We start from the raw sequence: 27,862 nt of genomic DNA, 5'->3' as shown, positions 1-27,862 counted from the left end.
ATTTTCAAACTGTAGCCTTATCAGAACCACCTAGAGGGTTTTTTAAAACACTGATTGCTGGGTTATACCCCAGAGTTTCAGATTCACTAGTTTCAGGCTGGAGCCGATTAATTCACTTTTTTTTTTTCTTTTCCTTTTTTTGGCCACGCCACGCAGCACGTGGGATCTTATTCACCCCCCAACTGAGGATTGAACCTGTGTCTCCTGCATTGGAAGTGCAGAGTCTTAACTGCCAGGGAAGTCCCAATAATTTGTTATTTCTAAGAAGTTCCTAGATGATGCAGATGCTGCTGACCCCCAGACCACACTTTGAGAACCACTAGTTTTTTTGGGCTCCAAAATCACTGCAGATGGTGAGTGCAGCCATGAAATTAAAAGACGCTTACTCCTTGAAAGGAAAGTTATGACCAACCTAGATAGCATATTCAAAAGCAGAGACATTACTTTGCCCACAAAGGTCCATCTAGTCAAGGCTATGGTTTTTCCAGTGGTCATGTATGGATGTGAGAGTTGGGACTGTGAAGAAAGCTGAGCGCCGAAGAATTGATGCTTTTGAACTGTGGTGTTGGAGAAGACTCTTGAGAGTCCCTTGGACTGCAAGGAGATCCAACCAGTCCATTCTAAAGGAAATCAGTCCCGGGTGTTCTTTGGAAGGAATGATGCTAAAGCTGAAACTCCAGTACTTTGGCCACCTCATGCGAAGAGTTGACTCATTGGAAAAGACCGTGATGCTGGGAGGGATTGGGGGCAGGAGGAGAAGGGGACGACAGAGGATGAGATGGCTGGATGGCATCACCGACTCGATGGACACGAGTTTGAGTGAACTCTGGGAGTTGGTGATGGACAGGGAGGCATGGCGTGCTGCGATTCATGGGGTCGCAAAGAGTCGGACACGACTGAGTGACTGAACTGAACTGAGGTATCCATACACCACACAGTTAGCCTACCTTTATTGTACTTATAATTTTAAAATGTTTAAATAGAAGTATAGTTGACTTACAATATTAGTTTCAAGTGTACAACACCACAATTCAATATTTTTATAGATTATACTCCATTTAAAGTTATTAAAAAACAATGGCTAATTTTCCTATGCTGTATAATATTCCTTGCTGCTTATTTATTGTATACATACTAGTCTGTATCTCTTAATCCTATACCCCTATCTTACCCCCTACACCCTCCCTCTCTCCTAGATGTTCTCTATATCTCTGAGTCTGTTTCTGTTGTTATATACATTGATTTTATTTTTTATATTCTACATGTAAGTGATATCATCCAGTGTTTTTCTTTCTCGACTTATGTCACTAAGTATAATACTCTCTAGGTCCATCTACATTGTTGCAAATTAGCCTACCAACTTCTAATAAGTACCGCATTTATTCTATAATGTATAAGCAAACTACAAATGAAATAGTGAGAACATCATTAAAAATTTTTCTTTTTTTTTGTTTGGTCATGCTACGTGGCTTGCAGGATTTAGCTCCCCAACCAGGGACTGCACCCTAGCCATGGCAATGAAAGCATGGAGTCCTAACCATTGGACCACCACGGAACTCCCTAAAAGTATTTTTTAAATTATAGTATCAGTTTTGAGCATGTATGTTTACCTTAATCTTCAACTAGGGGAAACAGGGGAATAAAGTTGATCTTAATTCTTATTTAGATGTCCTTTAAAATTTAGCAGTAATAGTGGCAAGTTAAAAATTCACAATTTAAAAAATGTTCTAATCCTGTATAGGTATATAACAAAGTAACTATAGGAGAAATAACATAATGTCTAGGATTTACTTTAAAATATATCAACAATAAATAAATTTTAAAAATAAAGGGATAGAGAGTCCTAGATGAAACAAGACTGGCAAAATGTTATTTGTTGAAGCTGAATGATGATTACGAGGTTCATTATATTTTTGTTTCTACTTTTATGTAAGTTTGAAAATTTTTGTAAGAGAAAGCTTTGAAAATTCACATCTTCATCAATATTTATTGAAAGTATAGTTGACATGTAAGAAATGTGGACTGCATTTACAACAGTCTTATGGTATATCTCAGATAACAGTGGTAACAGTCAAGAATTTGATAATCAGTCACTATACAGATGGGGCTTCCCTGGTTGCTCAGTGGTAAAGAACCCACCTGCGAATGCAGGAGACATGGGTTTGATCCCTGGGTTGGGAAGATCCCATGGAGAAGGAAATGGAAACCCACTGAGTATTCTCACCTGGGAAATCCCATGGACAGAAGCCTGGTGGGCTACAGTCCCCAGGGTCTGTAAGAAAGAGTCAGACACAGCTTAGCAACTAAACAATACAATTCAGTTCAGATCAGTTCAGCCGCTCAGTCGTGTCCAACTCTTTGTGACCCCATGAATCACAGCCCGCCAGGCCTCCCTGTCCATCACCAACTCCCGGAATTCACTCAGACTCACGTCCATCGAGTCAGTGATGCCATCCAGCCATCTCATCCTCTGTTGTCCCCTTCTCCTCCTGCCCCCAATCCCTCCCAGCATCAGAATCTTTTCCAATGAGTCAACTCTTCGCATGAGGTGGCCAAAGTACTGGAGTTTCAGCTTTAGCATCATTCCTTCCAAAGAACACCCGGGACTGATTTCCTTTAGAATGGACTGGTTGGATCTCCTTGCAGTCCAAGGGACTCTCAAGAGTCTTCTCCAACACCACAGTTCAAAAGCATCAATTTTTCGGCGCTCAGCCTTCTTCACAGTCCATCTCTCACATCCATACATGACCACAGGAAAAACCATAGCCTTGACTAGACAGACCTTTGTTGGCAAAGTAATGTCTCAGACTAGGCCTGAAATACAACTCAGGGGTAGGGGAAATAGCACTTGAAATGCCCTTTTCTAAATTTCCCTCTCCCTTTGAGAAGCCTTTATTTCCTCACTTTTTTTCTAATTATTTTTTATTGAAGGATAATTGCAATTCCCTTACCTTTTAATCCCACCAGATTTGCTTGCAGTTTCTGAAACTCTGGGCAGCTGCTTCTGTAGACTCACAAAAATCCTTCTCTGCTGCCTGCCTCAAAGGGGCAGTGGCTTTTTAGGTCTCTTGCTTATTCAAGCCTTGTTAAGGTGACTATAGTTATCTCTTGAGTCAACCAGGCCAATCTTTGTGGAGAGGGAGTTTCATATTTTTACACAAAACTAAAAATAAACTTTTCATGTACTTATAGAATTCTATAAACTAATGTGAAAGCAGATGTCTTTTTTTTTTTAATATCACATGACTTGATATGTCATGGCGCAATTAATGTCTGGCGCAATAATGGCATAGGATATATTTGGGAAGTTACATTTTAGTATTAATATTTTTAAGAGGGCTATTTTATTTTTTTCTGAGGAAGTGAAACAAATACAAAGTAATAAGATATCATTTTAAAGAATAGTGCTTTATTGGATAAGTTTTTATTCACAGAAAAATAAGCTTTAATCTATGATGACTGCCAGATTATACAGTAGAAAGCAATTTTCTTAGTTTTCCATACTGATGGAAAGGTTTCTAGTAAATGAAAACAGCCATAAAATTATATTCACAAATATAGTACTCTATCTCACACATTTCACGTGATTATTTACAACACTATTACAATGACATAAGAATCAGTCATTCTGTCAGGTTAGATATAAAGTATAAAGGTAATGCAAAATCTTCTAACAAAAATTACATTAAAGCAATTGTTACATCAAATAAAAATGCAAATTTGTTGCTAAGTATAGACAGAATGACAAAATATACTTACATAGTAATTTTAAATGATACACAATTAATGCTACACAAGAAGAATGTAGTAAATGCAAAAAAATCTATACGCATTTCTGCAAACTTTAGACTTCAAATAAGAATCTTACCCCCGAAACATTAATGTAATATTGTACAATTTGAAGCCATATGTATTTAAGATTGTCCTACTGTATTAGTTATAAAGTGTCATTTAATATGTAGTGAATGTTATGGTATAGAATAAAGAATAGTTGAAAAAATAAACATTTGAGACCTCCCTGGAGAGGTAGCTTGAAGTTTTTCACCGTCAAACTATGTCCCAGTCTGGGCTATCACTGATTAGTTATATAGCTTTGAACACAACATTTCACCATTGAGCCTCAGATGGTTCATCTTAAAACAAAGGGGATGAATTAGATACTCTCTAAGGTCACTTCTAGCTCTGACATCCTATGATTCTGTTGTGCTGCAAGTGAAATTCACATTGTGCTAAGTTTATAAGTCAAACTGAAACTGACTATAAAAGTGGGACTAAGCCAATTGTTTCTATTAGAAAAACTCAACTAACTTTGGTAAGACTATTGTTTCAAGTTTTTAAAAAAGGAATTTAAATATTTTTAAGGATTTGACCTACTTGTGTACTGTAATTTGCATCTTAACTATGACAAACGAGAAAGATGAATTAAGAGTCAGTGAAAGAGTTATTATCTAAGTTTTAGCCCTAATTTCCAGAGTCAAGGCAAATCCATGGAAGGTAAAAAAGTGTTAGGAAGGGAATTAACATCTATAACAAGTATTTTACACATACGGTCTCCTCAACTCTTATAATTTTTTAAGACAGGTACTATTTGCATTTCACAGATGAAGAAATGGTTACCTCTTTTCTTCTTTTCTAAGCCAGATGTGGCTAAAAACCATATCTGTCAAATATTCAGTCCCATTTTCTTCTTTCTCTAATAGAAACGATATACAACCTATCCTATTTCTCCAACCCCTCCACCCCTTTTCCCCCATATTCAACCAACTGGGTAATCAGGAAATAAAACAATGATTTCAGTCTAAAGGGTACAATACGTGGAACTAATGCTGTGGTGGTAGTCTCCATTCAGAGTTCAAAATACCAATTTTATCCACTAAAATGAAAACCAGGAAGAAAACTACCAACATTTAAGTGATAAAACAACAAAAGATTGTAATACACAGGGCCAAATCACATCACATACATTCACTACCCCCATCCTACTCCATCTTAGCCCCTAACCCAAGGGAAAATAAACAAAAATCTAGCAGGAAAGGTAATACAAAGCCATTACTTAACAAACTGGAATTTACTTTATAAACACTAAACTCATTTCTCAAAAATTAAGACAAGGCTTTTGATTAGCACACCAGATTATTATGAATAAAGACAATTATTTATTACAAAACAACTTGACTCTTCACATGACTAAAATGTAGTAAAATAGGCGGTGCCTTTGAAACCTTAGAGTGAGCTTTATACAGAAAAGGAAGTCTACGTGGAGATACTGAGAACTATTTTGGGAAGGGGGAGGCAGAGATTTGGATCTGGCTATATTTTTGACCTTGCAAGTGATCATTCTTTGCACAAATAGATGGGAAGGATCCAGTGCTTTTTATAGTGCAAACACAGGCAAACATTGGTAAGTCTTTAAAAATTTGATTAGAAGTTGGAGCGCTGAGTGATTTAAGAACCTGAAGCAACAGCATTTCTAAGCAATTCTTAAAATAAACTTGTTAGCCACATCAGCTTCATGCATTAAATCTCACAACTGATGGGGAGAAAAAAGGTCTTGCTTAAATCTAAACATACAAGTTTTAAAAGAGTTTTAAAGAACTGAGGCTCCCAGAACTGGAAAACCTTATGTTAAAACAATTCAGTCCTTGGACAACAACTAGATTGAACCAACTACCTGACTTGGAGCTGACGTGTCCTGGAAAACACATTTTTAAACCTTTAACACTTTTCTCCCCTTGTAATTTAAGTTTAAATTTAAAGCTTAGATTATACATATAAAATTTAACTTTTAATGAATATCTAACTAAATCTAAATGGAAGAAAGTGCAAAAGTAAAGAACTGAGGATTTACATAGTACAACAAAAACAGGGTGGTCATTATTTGACTTTAAAGATTCTCACTGCCCTGCAGATGCCGGACTTGCCGGCACCACGGGTGTGGCCGCCCTGCTGCGCCTGTGCCGTTGGGGCTGAGAGGAAGCGGCTATTTCTATGCTCAGTGCTCAGAACCGTGGGCGCTAAGAATGGTTTGTAGCCGGACATCAGTGGAAAAAAAAATAAAGATTCTCATTTAAATTTGCAATGCTTTAAATGAATATCAAAGTAGTAATTAACAGGTTAAGAGAACATAACAATACTCTTTCTCTTAGAAAATACAACAAAAATATAACTTCTGACAGTTTTACTCTCAACCTTTTCTCTACAGTAAAATGCCTCACTCTACAACAGGTTGTTGTGAGGATCTTTGCCTGGGTGTTCTATGAAGCATTTTTAGACTTTTATCTTTTTAACCTATATTGATTCTTACTCAAGCTTTATTTTCTCTTTAATATTAAAAAAACTATTCTTATTTTCTTGTCAGTATTTTATAATTTCCAAGAAGTTTTTAAGGATCTTGGGAGAACATTCCAGAAGTATCTGCTACTATTACTAGACAAGAAAACAAAAAACTTAGGTGAAGACTTGACATTTTATCCTATATACATCTTAAGCATCCTAACGGTAAAAATTCACATGAAACTTTAAGATACAAGATACGAGAATCTCAACATGGAAAGCTGTTACTATAACTACGAGCAGTGTACAAACATGCTTCTACTTTTACCTACATAAGCTGACAGATGTTTAAAATACTGGGTTAACAAAGATCTTTTAGTAAAGTGACTTAGGCAGGCTTAAACTAGCAAGGATTAAAGATGAATCCTTACTAATTAATTGGAAGATCTGAGACATATTTTATATTTCATTTTACAAAATCAGGAATATTTATTTTTAAACAAGAGAAGACATGGTCTACCTGTCAGAAAACTACCACTCAGAAATATTTTTCATCCACGAAGCAGGAAAAACATATAAACATTTAAATTTCACATTGGCACCAAAAGGTTAACTGCCCTGCCTTCTTGGATTAGGCAAACTAAAGCTGAGCAATAAGTAGTTTTGCAGGTGTTTGAACATGCCTAAGCCTTTAAATCAGCAAAATACTTTCTAAAAATTTTGATTACAAAAGTAATAATACTTATAAAAAATTCAAACAGAACAAAATGAAAAAAGTAGAAAGTGAAAGGCCCTTATAAAGCCCCTCTGGGACCCATCCCCCCACCCCCTTTCAAGAGAAACCACATTTAACAGTTTGGTGTCTATCTTTCCAATCTTTCATTCTATATGTATATAAAATACACACACCTTCACTTGGCTCATTCTACACATAGTGTTTTGCCATTTAATTTTATACTTAATATACCTCTGATGTCTTTTTATGTCAGTACATGTAGGCTAAATGGTAGTCAATCATTAAATACCCTTTTAACAATGGCAAAATCATTAAAAAAAAATCATCCACCCAAGTACATGTGTATAATTTAAAAGAAAATGGACAAAATCCTAAAACACAAACATCTAAAAATCATTTCCATCTTTCCACCAGTGTGAAACAGTTCATTCCTTTTTCACACAAAACAAATTATGTGATTGGGGAGATTAACTCTAATCTCCATTCATACAGAATGCTCTATTTGTTAAGCCTATCCGAAATGAATGAAAAATTCAATTGATTAATTCACTTACATTTAGAAAACTAAGTCAGTGTACTATAAAACACACATTGTGATCAGTTACAATATGATGCTTCTTAGTCTAGGGTTTCAATTAAATAACAGTGGGAGAAAAATAGAACAGCTAATACAGTTAACATCCTGAAAAATCCAGAAATTCAAATTTTAGACTGCCAACTATAACATTGCAGTTTACACTTTCTTCCTACTTGGCAGCAAATGCTAATGGAATTCAATGCTGATTTCTTCAAGTTGGTTCACATCACACATTCAATCAGGGTAATAAGAACATAAGACACCTACTGTAGTTAGATTATGACATGAAAATTTTTTGCCTCAAAGTAATGGCTGTGTAGCACATGGGACACTTGTCAACTGCTTCAGCACACTGTTTACAAGTGACCAGATGTCCACAAGGAATAAAGACGACAGCAATATTTCTATCCATACAGATTTTGCAAAGCTTCTCCTCTTGTAGGAGCCTTAGCTGCTCTTCAGTACTAATGTCTGTACAAAGAGAAAAAAACGTGTTAATTTTAGACTTTCTGAGTTGGTTAAATTCACTGAAACAGTGTGAACCCCTACTATGTGCTGGACGCTGATCAAGTGTCAGGAGATGGGATAACTCACACATGGCATCTGCTCTTAAGCAGTTCACAGCCTAGTGGGAGAGAAGGACGTGAGCTGAGGCTACAGAAGCAAGCACAAAGTACAAAGTACAAAGTGATAAGTTCTGTAATAAAGTTACAAAGTGCTCTGGGACAAGGTAACAGAACAAGTTCTTCTGTTCAGGTTAGGTGAGGAAAGTTCCACCAGTTGGTGGCTGTTGGGTGGGGAAGTGGGGAGGTGGAAGAGTGACATTTAAAAACAGAAATCTGCCAAGCAGAGAAGCAAGGGTTAGGTAAAAGTAGCAGCATATTGAAAGGGCATGGCTTATTCCAGAAATTAAGAGATGGAAGTGGAGGGCCACTTATGAAATGGGACAAGTAGGATTTAGTGATTGGATGTGAAGGATGAGGAAGAAAGAGGAAATAAACTTGATTTCAAGATTTCTAGCATGGCTGACAAGGCGATGGTAGTGCCAATAGGAAATAAAAATGGAGGTACAGGTTTGGGATTTTTAAGGTATTTCTGAGGTGTTTGCAGGGCATCCATATAAAAATGTCCAGTAGGCGATCGGAGCGTTAAGTCTTAAGGTCAGAAGAAATCAGGGCTAAAGATAGAAACCTGGGCGTCATCAATATACAGGTGGCACTGAAGTTCTTGTTTAATTCAGCCTCTGTCGAACTTAGTTTTGAGAAATGTTAAATGCGGCACAAAAATATGTTTAACAATCGTATGTAACTATGACAACAACATCAGCAATCAGATCAGATCAGATCAGTCGCTCAGTCGTGTCCGACTCTTTGCGACCCCATGAATCGCAGCACGCCAGGCCTCCCTGTCCATCACCAACTCCCGGAGTTCACTCAGACTCATGTCCATCGAGTCGGTGATGCCATCCAGCCATCTCATCCTCTGTCGTCCCCTTCTCCTCCTGCCCCCAATCCCTCCCAGCATCAGAGTCTTTTCCAATGAGTCAACTCTGCACATGAGGTGGCCAAAGTACTGGAGTTTCAGCTTTAGCATCATTCCTTCCAAAGAACACCCGGGACTGATTTCCTTCAGAATGGACTGGCTGTATCTCCTTGCAGTCCAAGGGACTCTCAAGAGTCTTCTCCAACACCACAGTTCAAAAGCATCAATTCTTCGGCGCTCAGTCTTCTTCACAGTGCAACTCTCACATCCATACATGACCACAGGAAAAACCATCGCCTTGACTAGACGAACCTTTGTTGACAAAGTAATGTCTCTGCTTTTGAATATGCTATCTAGGTTGGTCATAACTTTCCTTCCAAGGAGTAAGCGTCTTTTAATTTCATGGCTGCAATCACCATCTGTAGTGATTTTGGAGCCCAGAAAAATAAAGTCTGACACTGTTTCCACTGTTTCCCCATTTATTTCCCATGAAGTGATGGGACCAGATGCCATGATCTTCGTTTTCTGAATGTTGAGCTTTAAGCCAACTTTTTCACATTCATGTTCATCAAGAGGCTCTTTAGGTTCTTCTTCACTTTCTGCCATAAGGGTGGTGTCATCTGCATATCTGAGGTTATTGATATTTCTCCTGGCAATCTTGATTCCAGCTTGTGTTTCTTCCAGTCCAGTGTTTCTCATGATGTACTCTGCATATAAGTTAAATAAGCAGGGTGACGATATACAGCCTTGACGAACTCCTTTTCCTATTTGGAACCAGTCTGTTGTTCCATGTCCAGTTCTAACTGTTGCTTCCTAACCTGCATACAAATTTCTCAAGAGGCAGATCAGGTGGTCTGGTATTTCCATCTCTTTCAGAATTTTCTACAGTTTATTGTGATCCACACAGTCAAAGGCTTTGGCATAGTCAATAGAACAGAAATAGATGCTTTTCTGGAACTCTCTTGCTGTTTCCATGATCCAGCGGATGTTGGCAATTTGATCTCTGGTTCCTCTGCCTTTTCTAAAACCAGCTTGAACATCTGGAAGTTCATGGTTCACATATTGCTGAAGCCTGGCTTGGAGAATTTTGAGCATTACTTTACTAGCGTGTGAGATGAGTGCAATTGTGCGGTAGTTTGAGCATTCTTTGGCATTGCCTTTCTTTGGGATTGGAATGAAAACTGACCTTTTCCAGTCCTGTGGACACTGCTGAGTTTTCCAAATTTGCTGGCATATTGAGTGCAGCACTTTCACAGCATCATCTTTCAGGATTTGAAATAGCTCAACTGGAATTCTATCACCTCCACTAGCTTTGTTCATAGTGATGCTTTCTAAGGCCCACTTGACTTCACATTCCAGGATGTCTGGCTCTAGGTCAGTGATCACACCATCGTGATTATCTGGGTCAGCAATAGCAGCAGTTAAAAGTAATATAGCACTTCTACTTTGTGCTAGGTACAATTCCAAATGTATTACATATTTTAACAATCTTTGTGATCACTGTATAGCAGTGGTTTCCAAATTTAGCTTCATATGAGAATCACTTGGGGAATTTAAAAAAAAAAACAACCAATAGATTCCTGGGCCCCATTCACTCAATCTAATATTTCTGGGGTTGAGCACAGTGGCATTTCTGAACCATGACTATCAAGTTGAGGGCAGTATAATAAAGCATATATGCCCTCTTAGAAATTCAAAATGCATTCCCTATTTAACTACAGAGCTCCTTTTTCACGACATCTCTTAACATTCTGGGGAACACTATTTTGAAAACAAGTTTGGGAAACAGTGGTTTAATTTTATTCAACAAATGCTTATGGAACACTTAGCTAGGTTCTAGGCATTAGAGATAGATTAACAAATATCTAGATCCTGGGCTCCTAATCATTCATAGACAAGTTAGGAACACAAGCAGGCAGGAAATTATAATACAATGTAATGATTAAAGTAATGACAATGTGTTATGAAGAACATAGGAAGGCTGTGTATCCATGTATACACAGAGGGAAGGCCTTCCAGAAAATATTAAACCTAAATTGGGTCCTAAAGGATAAGTAGGAGTAAACTAGAAGAGGGAGAAGGCCTTAGACCTTGGGGGACAAGAGCAGTGGGAGAAGAGGGCTCTGGGCAGAGGAAATGATATAGGCAGGCTCCAAGGTGAGAAACAGAATGAGGCCTCCAAGTGCACAGGTAAGGTTTGGGAAGAGAATGCGAAGGGGAAATAGCATGAGATTATAGCATGAGGCTATAGAAGGTTAGCAGGAGCCTGATCATGAAGGATTTGGTAACCCATGTGAAGGAGTTTGGACTTGACACCAAGGGCCCCAGAGCCAGTGAAAGGTTTTAACCTGGAAAAAGATACCAGAATTGCTTCAGTAAGGTTTTCTTGGCTAGTCATGGAGAAAAGGATTATTTGATCCTTTTTTTTCTTAAAAGGCAACCTCCTGGGCATAATTCAAAACTCAAATATGGAACATAGAGATAAGAAAGATAAACTGTCTGTCCTCATGAAGCCTAACAGATAGGAAGGGACAGAAAAAGTTCCAGAACAACGTTACAAATGCTTTAACAGAGAGAGTAGAGAAGAGGAAGCTGCAAAGTGTGCTATGGGTCTTTGGGGAAACTTCAAAGAGTGACCTTTGAGCTGAGCCTTGAAGGACAAGTTCAAGAAGTGGGTTTAGGGAATCGGGGGTGCACTGGGGAATGAGATGAGGTATACAAACAGAAAAAAGGCATTCGGGGCATAGCAAACAACAAAAGTAAAGGGATGGCATTATAAACTGATTTATATTATATGGATGCATCTGACCAAAAAAGAATAGTGTATATTCCTGCCATCACCAAGACTGTGGCAGCCAGCGAAAGCCAGCCTGCCAGAGGAATATGGAAAAGCAGAGTGACTTGGTTAAGAGAAAACACTGAGATCACAAGCTTTCTTCTGTGGTCCACAAGCAGAAGGACTCAGAGATCATGCAACAGAAGCTGAAAAAGGCAAATGAAAAGAAGGAACCCAAGTAACTTTGTGGCTTTTTGTCCAATCTTCTCGCACTTTGCCTGTGTGCCTGGAGCCTGTCCCGCTACACTTCCTCCTGTCATGCTCACAGCTCCCAGTACCCAGGCATTCCTTTTGCCTGGGGTCCACAGCAGGTCTCTTTTGGGGTTCCCTCCTCTCAGGTAGTCTCTCTTCCCCAGGCCAGTCCTGGGGGTGAGGGAACTACCCCTTCAAAGTGTTTTTTTAGAAGTACCTTTGTAATCCCCCAAAAAATCATGAAGAGGAAAACAATTAATTTACATGTTACTTTTGCATGTGATGCTACAATGAATAAAAAATGAAACTGGATCAGATACCTACAGTAGTCAAACTTACAGAGACAGAAAGCAGAATGGTGGCTGCCAGGGGAATGGGAAAATGGAAGCTGTTTAATAGATAAAGAGTTTCAGTTTTGTAGATGAAAAGAGCTCTGGAGATTGACTGCAAAACAATGTGAATGTACTTAAAACTACTGAACTATACACTTAAAAATGGCTCAGAGGGTAAATTTTATGTGTATTTACTTTTTTTTTTGGCCACACCACGTGACTTGTGGAATCTTACCTCCGGGACCAGGGACTGAACCTGGGTCCTTGGTACTAAAAGTGTCAAGTCCTAACCATAGGACCACTGGGGAATTCCCCACAATTAAAAAAAAAAAATAAACACTGGACCAGAAGTCAGGAAACCGGAATTTCACTCCCAACTATCTGCGTGATCTTGAGTAACAGTTCATCAGCACCTCAGTTTTCTCTGAGGTAATGAAAATTATTATAGGATCTTTAAGGCTCTTTTGGTTCTGATTGTTTACAGTTCCATATTACAGTGCATACACTTACTTGAGATGGTGATGCTCTGGGCATTTTTTTCCAGACTGAGTTTTTTACTTCACTCTAGCCTAAAGAGTAACCACTGGGTTCTACATCCTTTCCTGAGCCACCTTTCCCCTTCTACTTGCCACAAAGCCCTCTTCTAGGTTGGGAGGTACCTGGCACATAGCAATAAAGGCAATAGCTAGATAATTTTTCATGGTATCTGCTAATATTCTTACTGCATTATTATAAACCACTTCTAGAATAAACTGATGTTATTCATGTTCCAATCAGAGCAGATCTATGTGGAAAGACAGACTGATAAGAAATGTGCACGGTTTATTTGATTTTTACATTACTTTCTATCATATATATATAAGGATTAAAATAAGTATCTTACCACACACATGAAGTAAAGGGCTTTATATCATACAATGTCATTTTTAAAAAGAAAGGGAAAAAGATACTAATTTGGTACTATCTTTAGAAGACTGGGGTATTCTCTGTTACAGAGACAATGGTATAAAAGCTAGTATTGAATCTATGATTTCTTAGTGAGTAACAATAACATTATATTTTTCTCTAATAAATTTTATTTGCTTTTACTTCAATTAGGCCCACCCTCTATTTTGTACAGAATTAAAAGATTCTTAGTGCCGGTGTTTCCTCATCAGCTTTGGGAGGAGAAATAGATAGCAGCCCCCTCATGAAAAGCTTGCCTGTATCAATTACCTGCCTCTCAATTTTGTGAGACTAAGGAGACATCAACTGATGAATTCTAACGTGTGCCCTTGAGAACTGGCATTAACTTAGGCCCTTTTTCCCATGCAACCCCAGCTTGTAATCTCGGTAATGATGAGAGCCTCCCACAAACTCCTGTTGAATAGAGACATCCCCCAATGCACTCTGTCCTTTGTTCTCTTCCTACTGCAACCCACTAAATCTTTCTGCTATAAACACCTTCAGGTATAAAAACTAGCACCTTACTGTCAAACTTAATTAGTTTGAGTTGTGGTGAAGATGCAGGGAAAAATGACATAGTCACTTGTATCACAAAGTAAATGATTTGTTTCACCATCACCAAGACAAGAGGAGCTATTATAGGTTTTAAATAAATGTATCTTTAAGGAAAAAAGTAGTCTGCTTTCTGCTGAATCTTCTACACCAACTCGAGTAATATAAAACTCATCAATGTTATACTGCTTTAAGACTTATTTGATTATCTGAATAATGTTTCAAAAGCATCTGAAATAACTTAAAGATCAAAAGGGTCTTGAATGTAAAAAACAAAGTAAGTTAACTTTTAAGTTCATTAGTACTTGAAGAATTCTCATCTTTTGGTAGAGGTGGTCAAAAGCTTAGAGAATGATTATATACTTCCCTTCTACATTATTCAATACACTTTGTATATGAATCACAGTATTAAAATGCATTTAATTCAAGCTGTATTTAGCAATATGACCCTTTTACATATTTATATCATGTAGAAAGTTGCAAAATACTCTAAATCCAAGCAGTTTCAACTAAAAAACTTAGAGTCTACACACAATGATAAAAGTTAGCCTTTGTTGTTCTTTACCTAAAATAGAGTATAAACTTACACTTTTTAAAATTAATAGATCAGTAGATCTTACTTAGATCCTGATCAGAACAAATCAACTGTAAAAACATTTTAAGATGATGAGGAAAATTAAAATCAACTGAATTTCAGATGATATTATGGAATTACTGTTAATTCTGTTAAGTGTGACAATAGTATATTATGGGCTAAATGTCTTTCTCTCCAAAACTCATGTTGAAGCCCTCACACCCTATGTGATGGTGCTTAGAGGTGGGGCCTTCAAAAGGTGATTTGGTTTACATGGGGTCATGATGATGGGACTCCATGACAGGATCAATGTTCTTATAAGAAGAGGAATAGAAAGCAGAATGCTATCTCTCTTGGCCAAGCGAGGACACAGAGAAGGCAGCCATCTCCCAGCCTGGAAGAGCGACTTTACCAGGAACCAAATCTGCCTGAACCTTGGACTTCCCAGCCTCCGGAAGTATGAAAAACAAATGTCTGCTGTCTAAGCCACCCAGTCTACGGTACTGTTATAACAGTCTGAACAGATTAACACACAGTATTAAGGTCATGTTAAAAAAAAAAAGTCCCTAGATAGTTATTGAAATATTTATAGGCAAGTGGTATATAGGATGTCTGGGATTTACTCTGAAAAACTACAGCAAAAAACAAAGCTGGGGGAAGAAAAGGAAATTGAAAAAGTGTTGACAATTATTGAAGCTGGCTGATGGGTATCTGAGGGTTCATTATACTGTTCTCTCCACTTTTGAGTATGTTTGACATCTTTCATAATAAAAAGTTTAAAAAAATATTTATCCTAAGGGAAATACGAGAGGAGGAAAATGCATGGGCCACATAGTCATATAAGGTACTATCCATAATGAAATACTAGGTGTATCTTGCTTTTAAAACACAGGCATGCATACCTTTCTGTAATGAAGTCTGACTTGATTCATCTTGTGTATTATCTTTCTGAGCATTCACTAGATCTGCAACCAGAACCTCAAGTGATTTATAGTTGCTCCCAGATGTCTGAATTTTCCCCTCCATTGTTTTCTTAATGTCCTTGAAACTGAATCCCATTCGTATAGCTTCTTGTACCATAGGATTTTGGAATATTGTATCATCTGAAATGAAAATTGGTGAGGAAAAAATCACAGACTTTAATTATTTTCATTAACACAACTCAATAGCAGAGTATCATTAAAAAGAAAAATTTAAACAAGCAAAAAATCAAAACCAAACCAGCAAGCCAAAGCTGCTTTGGGAAGAGGATTTAGAAATATTTAGGCGCTGAAGAATCACTTCCAGAATCTTAAAATAGTTGAAAGTACAATGAGTATGTATTTGTAGTATTAGGAATTGAGATTAGGTGCTTTAAAGACTATAATAAACAGTACAAGATAAGGTAAAACAGGTACAAAAAGGGTTAAGTGCTTCAAAAATTCTGAAACTGTGGACGTCTTTACCAAATCACCACAATTATTTTGAAAAAATCATGGCAAATAGAAGTTCCAGTCTGTGACCTTCAATGTATCAGTTTCCTATCTCTCAGACTTAGTTTCTGCAGTTGAGTGGGGTGGACTAGATAAGGCAAGAAACCTAATAGAAACTCACTTTAATGACACTTGAGGTAGGACTACAGATTGTGGTAGTGGTGGTGGTGGTGGTGTTTAGTCGCTAAGTCGTGTCTACTTTTTGCGACTCCGTGGACTGCAGCCTGCCACGCTCTTCCGTCTGTGGAATTTCCCAGGCAAGAATACTAGAGTGGGTTGCCATGCCCTTCTCCAGGGGACCTTCCTGACCCAGGGATCCAACCTGCGAGATCTCCTGCATTGGCAGGTGGATTCTTTACCAATTGAGCCACCTGGGAAGAGCTTACTAGAGCTCTCGGCCTTCCAATTTCTAGGTGTAAATCAAAGGAACTACTTCTAGTTCCAGGAGGAGACGGTCTCTCTGCTTTGACTTCATGCCTTTGTTCACTCTCCTCTGGGCAAAGCTCTTATTCTTTTGTTAGCCTGACGAATACTAATCTTACCAGATTGTGTAGTGATGTGCTAAAAGAGACTTCTATCCTCTGACTCATCACTTACACTCTTGGGTATTTTTTTTCCCCTTTTTTCTTTTCCAAGCTGTGTAGCTTGAGGGATCTTAGTTTCCTGACCAGGGATTGAACATGCCCCCCCTCCCTCCCCCATCCCCCAGCAGTTAAAGTTCCAAGTCCTAACCACTAGGCCTCCAGGAATTCCCCACTCTTCAGTATTAAAGACGAGTACATATACCCGCCAAAGACATACACAAGAATATTCATAGCAGTGTTATTTATAACAGCCCCAAACTGGAAACAACTCAAGGGTCCATTATCAGGTGAATGGATAAGTAAATTGTGGTATATTCAAATACTAAACAGCAAGGAAGAAGAATGAACTACTTCCACAGACAACATGGATCAATCACATAGACATGATAAGCAAAATATCAACATAATCATGAACCAGAGACAATCGAGTACATATTGTATGATTACATTTTTAAGACGTTCAAATCTAATCTATGGTAATAGAAGTCAGGATACAACTTGGGGGTAAATATTGATTGTGAAAGGGCCTGAAGGAGCTTTCCAGGGTGGTAGAGATGTTCTGTATCTTGATCTGGGTGATGGTTAGATGAACCTCTCCCTCATACCATATACAAAAATTAATTCAAAATGGATCACAGACCTGAATGTAAGAGCTAAAAGCATAAAACTCTTAAGGACACTAAAAAGAAAGTGAAAAGATAACCCATGGGATGGGAGAAAATATTTGCAAATCATATACTTGACATGGGACTTATATGTATAAAGAACTAAAATATATAAAGAACTATTACAAGTCCATAATAAAAAATCAAGTAATCCAACTAAAAATAAGGCAAAGGAGATGAACAAACATTTTTCCAAAGAAGATATACAGATGGCCCAAAAGCATATGAAAAAAATGCCCAACACCTTTAGATATCAGGGAAATGCAAATTGACTAAAAACACTAATCCTAAACCAGAGCAAGAGTCTCAGTCAAAAGCATATATATGTATATATATATAGTATTCTCTTGTCTTCTAATCTTTAAGATACTAATAAATGATGCTTTAAGTATAGGGAGGGCTTCCCTGGTGGCTCAGTGGTAAAGAACATGCCTCCCAATGCAGGAGATGTGGATTTGATCCCTGGGTCAGGAAGATCCCCTGAAGGAAATGGCAACCCACTCCAGTATTCTTGCCTGGAGAATCCCATGGACAGAGGAGCCTGGTGGGCTACAGTCCATGGGGTCGCAAAACAGTCAGACACAACTTAGTGATTAACAACAACAACATGAGTATAGGGAATGGGGAATCACCAGACATATTTTAAACTAAACTTTATTATATTTAAAACATGATGACTAGGTTGAGAATGAGATCTGTAGTGTGATGTAGGATTCTGAAGACCACTAATGCTTTGTAATGTAACTGTGGGCTGGTCACTTAACCTCTCTGAAAAGTTGGATAATAATATCATTCTTGTTTAACATCTTTCTTTGCACACTTCTAGTTTGTAAAGATGTCTATGATGAGTAAATAATCTTTGTGATTAAAAAAAAACTCTACCTTTCTAAAGGCAATAGGATATAAACAAACCAAACCACACCCCTTTATGAAGTAGCTGGGGAAGGCAAAAAGAGGCATCCAATAAGGAAACAGGTAGGTTAGAGCTGATCATGGTAATAGCACATCAATAGGACATTGGATTCATGATCTTGGCTAACTAAAGAAACTCTGTTGACAAAAATTCACTTAACTCTTTTTTGGGGGATTTTAACAGAAATGAAAATGTACAGCCTACAGCTGTTCCTCTGAAACTTGGAAAATCTGTTCAACCTCTGAACGAATGTTCCCAATACATAAATATCCAACTTAAATGTATAGGCACTTCATTAATTCTTAAGTTTATAGCAATCTTATCTCAAAGAAAAATACCTTGAAAGAATCAGCTTACCTTTCTACCTTATAAATAACAACTGTAATATTGGCAATGAAATTAAAATATTTTAAAAAGTGTATTTACCAATTATTTTAGTTAACAATGGTGCTCTTTCAACAGTTCTCCCCTAAAATACAAATAAGAATTGTAAGTTAGAATTCTTTTTGGTAGAAGGCAATTACCTCAATTTGAAAAATTATGTTTATCGTGAATTTATAAATTAGCTTTATTCCAATTCAATATATGAATATTCACAACAGGCATAGCCTGATGAAGCTCGAAGTTAAAAGATTCCAATCCACTCACTTTACAGACAAGAAACTGAGGCTCAGGGAGATTAAACAGTTCATGGCAGGGCCATAATGGCAACTCTTGTGTCCCATTCTAGTCCAGGGCTCTTTCCACAAAGTACTGATGCCTTAGCCACCCCAGGCCACACTATCAATTTAGGTATGTTTTTGAGATTTTAAATACTGTCTGTGAAAAGTTAAAAACTATCAGTACAAAACACATTATACACGTCTAATTTCAGAAGGCTGAGGGATTTAAGTGTTTTAGTTCTTCAAGTCCATTTTTGCTTACAGTGATACTTAAATTGGTTCATCCTGATCTCCTTTTCACAAATTTGCTTCAGCTTAAGAAAAACAAGCACTCTTCAAGATCTCCCATTTAGGCTCATCATACATTATTAATTTAAAATACTATACTGTGAATTTTACACCAAGAAATGTGTAATACATAATATTTGAAATACACAAGGGGAACACATGTATACCTGTGGCGGATTCATTTTGATATTTGGCAAAACTAATACAATTATGTAAAGTTTAAAAAATAAAATTAAATTAAAAAAAAATGTGTATTCTACAATATGTGACTTACCAGAGACTCCTCAATTGAATGGGTTAAATGAATATTGTTTACATATTCTTCTCCCTTCTCTTCTAACAGATATTTACAGCTAAACAAATAAAAGAAGGTTAAACTTTAGTAGCTCATCAATTAGTAAAGTATAAGTAAAGATAGAATCATCTTAATTCTATTAACTTGCTTTTTGATATTTCTAAAGAGCCACCAAATAAAATGTTACTCAATTCACTATCCAACTATCATTTTAATGTTAAAAAATGTCCCCTTTGTTATCTTAATATGCTAATATTAGTAGAGCAAAAATATCAACTTGAGAACGTTCAGCTTTTAAACAAGTTATTAAACTAGCACCTTAACATTTAAAAACAAGTCTTAAATAGTTAATCTTAACGAGTTTTATTTAGAGATTAACCAATTGTACATTTTAAAGGAATCTTTTAGGCTTTCAGCCTTTCCTTTTAAGAGTGTTTCTGCGATTCATGGGGTCGCAAAGAGTCGGACACGACTGAGCGACTGATCTGATCTGATCTGAAGGTTAAGACTTCCAAATCATTCTGAAGTTTTAAGTTGTACTATTTTGTAGGCCAAAAATTCACATCACTGTACACTACACATCTGTGTGCCTTAAAGAGGCAAGATGGTAGAAAGACACTTAGAATATGTCATCATTCTAAGATGCCACTGATTGTAAGCAGCATGATTATACTATGTATAGTATGTATACATGTATACTACTATACTATGTATCACCATTGCCAATTAAATTATGACCCACCACCAAATGTGTCCTGATTTCAGAGCTGAAAATGTGAACAACTGTATGTCTTAGAATCAGTGAGATTTAGTAATATTTGCTAAGGGGGTGTGATGGGTTCTCAAGGAATCTCCTTGATAACATGGGCTCTCATGCCCATCATTAAAGAGCCTACTTCCAACAACAACAAAAGCATACATTCCTAATTTGGTGTTTAGAAATAGCATCATCTGAATGTCACAGGTATGATATATAAATGATGAATGTTTTGGTCACCGGAAAAGGCTTAAGTGTTTTGGGTCTTTTTTTTTAATGTAGTAGGTGACCCCATTTTTATAAACATGGTGTGAATTTCAAGCCATTGGTTAAAGTAAAAATAGTTGAGGTGAAAAGTTATTTAAGTCTTCCCGCTGCATATGTACTGGCCAACCTGCCTGTCACTGAATGAATATTTAAATATCTTACCCTGGAAACCACTTAGCATGTTGTTCCCAAGGGTCTTCACTGGGTTTCCAATCATTTAGCCCTCCTCCACAGTGAAAACACTGTACTTTATCACCTTCACCTAAGAAACACACAAGTAAAAACACATGTATTTGTGCAATTACAACCTTACCCAAAAATAGCCTTTTAAATACTATAAAATTAAGCATTTATAAACTACATGAAAAGCTCACACCTTAAAATAAGATACCTGAATTCACATCTAAGTAATAGATAAGATCATTCGAGGAGGAAACACACACTAAATTTACTGATTCAATTTGAGGTATTTTACAGGAGGCTTCCCTTGTAGCTCAGTTGGTAAAGTATCTGCCTGCAGTGCAGGAGACCAGGGTTTGATCCCTGGGTTGGGAAGATCCCCTGGAGAAGGAAATGGCAACCCACTCTAGTATCCTTGCCCGGAAAATCTCATGGACAGAGGAGCCTGGTGGACTGTAGTCCATGGAGTTGCAAAGAGTGGGGCATGACTGAGCGACTAACACTTACTTATAGGAGACAAAAATAAAATTTCCCAATTTTTATGTGAAAACTTTGTAATTACTTTATTAACAACATGTCATTTGGGGTCATCAATACTACACTTACTTTTTCAAACTATAGAACAATAAAGTTGAGTATAATGAAATTACAGGATAAATTTCTCTGAGGTTATAGCTATATGACAATAAACTTTCAAGACTGTCTTATGATACTGAGTAAATAAAATATAGAAATAGTTGATATTTTGGTTTGGGGCATTATTCAATTTTAAAGTAAATGGGTTAGATATATAATGGTATATTTTTTCTGAATATTCCTGGAAGCCATCATACTGATGGCCTTTCCTTCTCTACTTACATGTCTGTGCTCACTCAGTCATGTCTGACTCTTTGCGACCCCATGAACTGTAGCCCACCAGCCTCTTCCATCCTGGGATTTTCCAGGCAAGAATACTGGGGTGGGTTGCCATTTCCTTCTCCGACTGACATGTTTACAGCAGTCCATTTGAAAAGTGCTCATTTTAAGCAATAAAACATCTTTCAAATATATAGGGCAGCTTTCAAGTATATAGTCTATGTACAAAAGGCAGGTATCGATTTTAACATCAGCCAAGGTAAATTCTCTAATGTTAACTCTTCTTACAGGGTTGTTGTGAGGCACAGAGAAAATGCATATAATACATCTACTGAGTACATATAGGTGTGCAATAAATTATAGTCAGTATTACTATCAGACCTATGCGTCTAGCAGGGATATCTATCATCTTTTGCATGTCATTCTTTCCCAAAAGACAGTTACACAAAGATACATATTACTCATAATATGGCAGTTTTTTCCACATAAATTCCTGTGGTATATTACAGATTTAACAAAAGGGTTCACAGAATACTACTAACATAAATAACCATGCCAGCTTACACCTAAATATTACCAGTTTGGGGGTCAAATGGCATCTATTTACTTTTTAGGAGCCCTTAGACAGTTGGAAAGTTATTTATTAGACTAGTTTTATAATAAAGTTTACCTAAAGCATAAAATCCAGCTCTTGCAAGCTGCTCCTTGTTAACGGAGTACATCCACGTCCCAAATGTAATGATCCGTGCTTCATAATCTGCCATGGCTGGATTTATTGGAGCATTTGTTGAATTTGGGAAATTCCTATCAGAACTCACGACAGCGGATTCACTTTGCATATTAATATTCCGGCCCAAAACAAAGAAGCAATTAGGAAAGTGTCGCCTGTGTTCTGACCATGCACGATCACAAGGTTCCCAATTTTTCAACTTCCCACCACAACAAAAGCACTGTACTTGATCATCAATACCTGTGTAGTAGAGTCCAGCACGAGCTAACTCTCTTGGGGTTAAGTGGGCATAGTCTGGCCAGTTGTGAAATGACTTTAATCTAGCTTCTTCACTACACATGACAGGGTTCCTTGGGTATACGGTGTCTGATAAATCTACAACCTGTCCAGTTCTCAAAAGATAGTGTGCATGAGTCTCAGATGGCCTTTCTAAAACAAAATGATTTCTGTTTCCCAGGTAGTTTTCAGCTTTGTACTGACCATTTTGGACACCAGAATATGTAGGCTGTGCAGCATTGTTTTCAAAATAAAAGCCATTGATAAATCTGCAATTTGGGGATACTCTCCTGTGTCTTCCAATTGCTGAGTCTCCATATTGCCATCTATCTACTGCTGCATGACAACTAAAGCACCGCACGGTGTCTCCTTCCCCAGTATACAGAAACCCAGCTCGTGCTAGCGTTGATGCTGAAACAGGACTACTACTTGGAAAATTAGCAAAAGTTTTTAATCTATTAAACTCTTCTACAAATTCTTCATCCTTATCGATGTCTGCAGGTACACAAGTTTTAGATCCTTCAAAACTGTTAAAAGTCATCTTCTCTTGAAAATAGGACTTGTCCACCTTTTCTAAAAAGAGAACATTACATTAGCAAATCTAAAATCTGAAACACAGGCAATATACTTTTGATATTAGGAGGTAACAAATTATCCACTAATGACTTAAAAGTAATCACACAATCTCTAAGAAACATTCTAAATACTAGAATTCTATGAATACATTATCACATGATTCAGGTCATAAAGTAAAAACCAGCATTTTTGTTTTCTCTTTTAAAGGAAAGTAATATTTAAACAAGTAGATCAGAACTATTCATTCTATAGTGCTTATTTTATATAAACATGAAACTATGTGATGCAGAATATGTTAAAATTATTAACCATGTAAAATCATTAATTAGGAAAAACATGAAAGAATAAAATATGCAGATTCTTAAGTCTATGCATAATTGTTATAATGGATCACTGTATATTCAAGGCATCAAAATTCAGTTTTTACAATTAAAAACATGCTCAGAATGTTAATGAACTAATTTTTAATATTTCTCTACTGCTTTGCAAAAGATAAGTTTTACTCACAACGTTGGTTCCAATGTGTTCTTTAAGAGCATCATGTGTTTATGATTTTCAGGTAAAACAACAGTCCACTTGTGTTGGAACTGGATCATTTCAAATGTATGTAACAGTGCCCTCTAGAGGGTGGTTCACGAAAAATACTAAGCACATGTAGACCTTAATTACAATTACTTTTGCTATCAATTGCCCACAGACAAGGAACAATCTGTTCAAATGGAAAAGAAATACAACTGCAGCCTCATTAGAGCTGCCAAATTACAGCTCTGTAATATTTAACCAAGATAAATGCTAAAAGGAACTGGTTGGGTTATGAGAAGAGTGGCCAAGATAATTTATCCTCTAAACCTGAACTCTTTTAAAAGTGAAAGATGATGTTACTAGTAATTACATTGGGACAAGAGGTACAAATTAAGAGTTGCCCCAGGCAAACCTGGTTCTTCAGAACCTCACTTTATTCATGATACAGTGCTCTGTATATGCCTGTCAAAGGCAAAATAAAGGAATGGTCACAATGACTGTCTCTACTTCATATATATAGTAACTGATTTCTTGGGAAGAACTAACAGCTCTTTTGGCATTATGTTGGCACAGTATGTTTTGAACTTCATCTCTCTTGGAGTTAATGTTCAACACAAGGCTTCTGTCTTGCAGGCTGGCAGTGGACTTCAGTCCTCCTGGACTTAATTTATACTGGTACTAATTCATATAGGGCTTCCCTGGTAGCTCAGATGGTAAAGAATCTGTTTGCAATGCAGGAGACCTGGGTTTGACCCCTGGGTCTGGAAGATACTATATTAATTCATATACACCTCAAGAGCTGAGATATATATGCATACAACAATTTTTGGAAGATAGTCTCCACGACTTTTGATTGTTTCCCAGATAGCTTTAAGACTCTTAAATCAGCATAAGCTTGACGATAAAAATCAAAATTCAAAGACACCAAGGGAAGCTGACAAGCTAATGAGATAAAATTGGGATATGTGTAAAGCCTTACATTCTGACTTTAAAAATCTGTTGTACACCTAAAGGAAGATGGAATCCTTGTTTGGAAAGAAGTCATGTGAAGGCAAATCTCCAGATTAAAATCTTGGGATTTTAGTTAATTACAAATTCATCAAGAGCCAACATTACATGGTAGCTAAAAAACTTGAAACAACTTCAGTCTGCATTCATGTCCAGATGTGCAACATTCAGATTCAATTCAGCTACATACTGAGTATTATTTTTAGTTCTGAACATTTTAGAAGGGATATTAACAAAGTACAATGTCCATAGAGATCAATCAAGATGATGAAAGTGGTATCCTATGAGGAACAGTTGGAAGAGTCAAGTATTTATCTCAAAGGGAAAAGAAAATTGTAGGGAGAGCAGTGGAGAGGACAGAATAACTACCTTGAGAGATCTAAAAGGCTGTCATGTAGAAAAGGGATCCAAATTCTATTTACCTTGAGGGCAGAATTAGAATTAATTAATATGTATTACAGTCAGTACATTTTAACCCAGTACAGGGATGGATGAATAGTTACAATAATCAATATCAGTATAAAATGGATTGGGTTGCCTTGTAGATTTTGAGTTCCTCTCATCACTGGAAGGGACTTTGGCATGGACCAGGAGACAGGATTAAGCATTTCTAAGTCTATAATTATCCTGAAGAATTAATGCTGAATATAATCTCAGACATATGAAAGTTACCTTCTCTGAGGTAGTAAGTTTTGTTTCTCAGGTCAGTCAAAACAGACAGAAATGTAAAACCAATGATCTATTTTCATTTCATAATGGTGACTATTTTGTGTGGTTCAAGTAGTCATCCTATTTCAGATACTATTAGATAAAGCTCCATCATTCAACACCAGCAGGAGAATTTCTATTTGAAGCTTTCAAGTGGAGACCTTATCTTCCCAGGGGTTATTTCCATGCTAATAGTTTAGATTTCTCTTGTTTGAAAAGCAGGTATTTATTCAGATCCACTCAACTGAACACTGCATATACATTATCAGAGTGGGGGCTTTTGTAGAAGAGAAAACCACTACCAGAAAGGTTAAGAGTTAAAAGGGAGAAAAACTGATTGACAAAAGACAGAAAACTTGAGATTGGAAAAAAGTGCCAAAAGAAAGTGAAAGGAGACGATTTTAAGAAACTGAATTTAAGTGAAATGAAGGTGGGAAAGATATTTAGAAAATAAGTATATGTGGAGCAGAGGAATTGTGAATAGAGAGAAAGTGAGGTATGAATGAGAAGGTTTTGGATGTGAAAAGGGCTGAGTGCAATAAAGTATGCTGAGATAACTTAAGGCTTCTTTGTGAAAGCAAAATTTGACTTTGAACTGGGTAAGCAGAAAGTAAGAAGGCACTCTTACTTTCTCTCTTACACAGAGAGAAAGATGTCCAAGAAAGCTCTGACATAAAGGGGCTAGGCAGTCAGGAACCTTGAAGGAACAGTGGTTAAGAAAAATGGCACTCTGAAAGCCAACATTGGCATAAAAAGAATCAGCAAGCAGTGGTCTATGTTTATACAAGGGGTATGGAAGATTTCAACATGGTGAGATGTGTTTAAAATATACATACACCTACACAAAATACACATATACCTGTACATACATAAAATATACATACACCCGTACATATACATGTGTGCATACCTATGTATACATAAACATGCATATTATATGTATACATATTTATACACACACACACACACATATATATATTTAGCCTAGTCAACTGGGTAAAAATAGCCATAGGCATGCGCCAAAGAGAGGAGACTGACTGCTACTCTAGCAATAATGTGGGACTATGGGGAGTTGGAGGGGAGAGAAAAACAGAAAACCTACCTACCTGGTATCTGCACACAATACAAGAGTTTCTATTTCCTTCACGTTTTTATTATTAAAGTTGTCAAATATACAGAACAAAGGTTATTCTACATGGGTAAAGGATATAAAGTAGGATGTATATCAGACTGCAGCTGTGCAAAAATATATACTTACGAACAAGACCTGGAGGTAATTTTTAATATATGGGTAAAATATTTTAAGGTGATCTTTTTCTCCAAAATGTGTCTGATAATATTTTTGCCTAACTTCTCTCTGGTTGGCACCACAGGCCTGGTTGTGGGGGATGTAGCTGAGAGCAAAGAGGTAGATGGGTTGGTTGCCCCCTCATCCCCCTCCACGGGGTGGGGGGGAGTGCTCTGCACCCACTAAAGCAGAGGGAGGGAGGACGGAGTTGTGCCTCCAGGCACCACAGAGACAGGCGGCCCCAGCCGCCCTGTGGAGCCCAGCATCAAGACCCAAGCCTTCTATGCAGGTGCCTCTGGTAAGTGGCAGACTCTTGGGCTGCAGCTCCTGCACTCAGCCTGACTGCAGCTGCCCAGGAAGCCTGGAGAGGAGCAGGTTGACACCGAATTTTGTCAGTTTTCAACACAAAGAGCAAAACTTGGACATTTAATGGAGTTTCATGGATTACTGCAACATATTCTTAAGATACCTAATGATGACATTTTATTAGCCTATACGAGGGAGACTTACCATCTATATATAAAGATGATAATTATCACAAAGCGATTTCAACAACCAACCTGCTGCTTAGGATTTTTACACAGAAAAACAGAAAGAAGCAAATAGTGCCTTTGGTACTGACATGCTAATGAAGAAGGAAAATGTTTTAACGGATGGTCCGTTAACCAAAGAAAAAAGCCAGATCTAGTCATTGGTATGCACCAAGACTTAAGATGTATCTTCCATTACAAATGTGGATATTCCCCCAGAAACACATCATAGGACTAGTTCATCTTTATAAACACAACACTGACCACTCCCTGGGGCTCTATAGCTGGGATGGTTTGAGCCTAAAGGAGACATTATATGGCTTAGAGTGGGTCCCATGGATCGTTACACCCTGGCTTGTTCCAGGAGGTCTGGCTCAGCACAGGACTATCAGCTGCTAATGACATTTTAGGTTAGTGGTAGAGAAGTTTCAGGGAAGAGCTTTACTTTTTTTACATTTTATTGAAGTATAGTTGATTTACAATGTCATGTTAGTTTCAGATGTACAGGACAATGATTCAATTTTGTTTTTCTTTTTGGCTGTGTGGTACACGGGTCCTTAGTTCCCTGACCAGGGATCAAACCAGTGCCCCCTGCAGTGGCAGCATGGAGTGCTAACCACTGGACTGCAAGGGAATTCCCCAGGGAAGAGTTTTGATCAAATAACAGGATGACTGCAAACAGTCACAACTTCACCATAACAGCAAGACAAGTGAACAGGAGAACAACTTTAGGAACAGTAGGACTTCTGGCAGCTCTGGCCAATCTACTGGTAATAGCTTTCTTGGC

General features: G+C 37.4%; 1 protein-coding gene, 1 non-coding gene and 2 pseudogenes across 4 annotated transcripts in view; 3 read left to right on the top strand and 1 right to left on the bottom strand.

Moving 5' to 3' along the window:
• Nucleotides 1-3,389: 3,389 nt before the first annotated feature.
• The window catches only part of XIAP (X-linked inhibitor of apoptosis), a 40,022-nt gene continuing 15,549 nt past the window's right edge, over nt 3,390-27,862 (bottom strand). For all 3 annotated transcript variants that reach the window (XM_055565190.1, XM_055565191.1, XM_055565192.1), the window contains 6 exons: nt 22,108-23,016; nt 20,565-20,664; nt 19,358-19,436; nt 18,560-18,602; nt 15,402-15,602; nt 3,390-8,057 (listed from right to left, as the gene is read on the bottom strand). In XM_055565190.1, the coding sequence (XP_055421165.1) occupies nt 7,864-8,057; nt 15,402-15,602; nt 18,560-18,602; nt 19,358-19,436; nt 20,565-20,664; nt 22,108-22,984 (1,494 nt within the window). In that variant the 5' untranslated portion in view covers nt 22,985-23,016 and the 3' untranslated portion in view covers nt 3,390-7,863. The remainder of the gene's footprint in view (nt 8,058-15,401; nt 15,603-18,559; nt 18,603-19,357; nt 19,437-20,564; nt 20,665-22,107; nt 23,017-27,862) is intronic.
• On the top strand, nt 5,906-6,041 carry LOC129640491 (small nucleolar RNA SNORA43). The gene has a single exon (XR_008708858.1). It is a non-coding gene; the product is annotated as a small nucleolar RNA SNORA43 (small nucleolar RNA).
• LOC129639896 (small EDRK-rich factor 2-like) lies at nt 11,925-12,230 on the top strand (annotated as a pseudogene).
• On the top strand, nt 26,453-27,490 carry LOC129639532 (partitioning defective 6 homolog beta-like; annotated as a pseudogene).

The sequence above is a fragment of the Bubalus kerabau genome, chromosome X, assembly GCF_029407905.1.
Source record: "Bubalus kerabau isolate K-KA32 ecotype Philippines breed swamp buffalo chromosome X, PCC_UOA_SB_1v2, whole genome shotgun sequence".
In the NCBI taxonomy this organism is placed as follows: domain Eukaryota; kingdom Metazoa; phylum Chordata; class Mammalia; order Artiodactyla; family Bovidae; genus Bubalus; species Bubalus kerabau.
The sequence above is the reverse complement of the archived record's forward strand: the minus strand, read 5'-3'. Positions and strand labels throughout refer to the sequence as shown.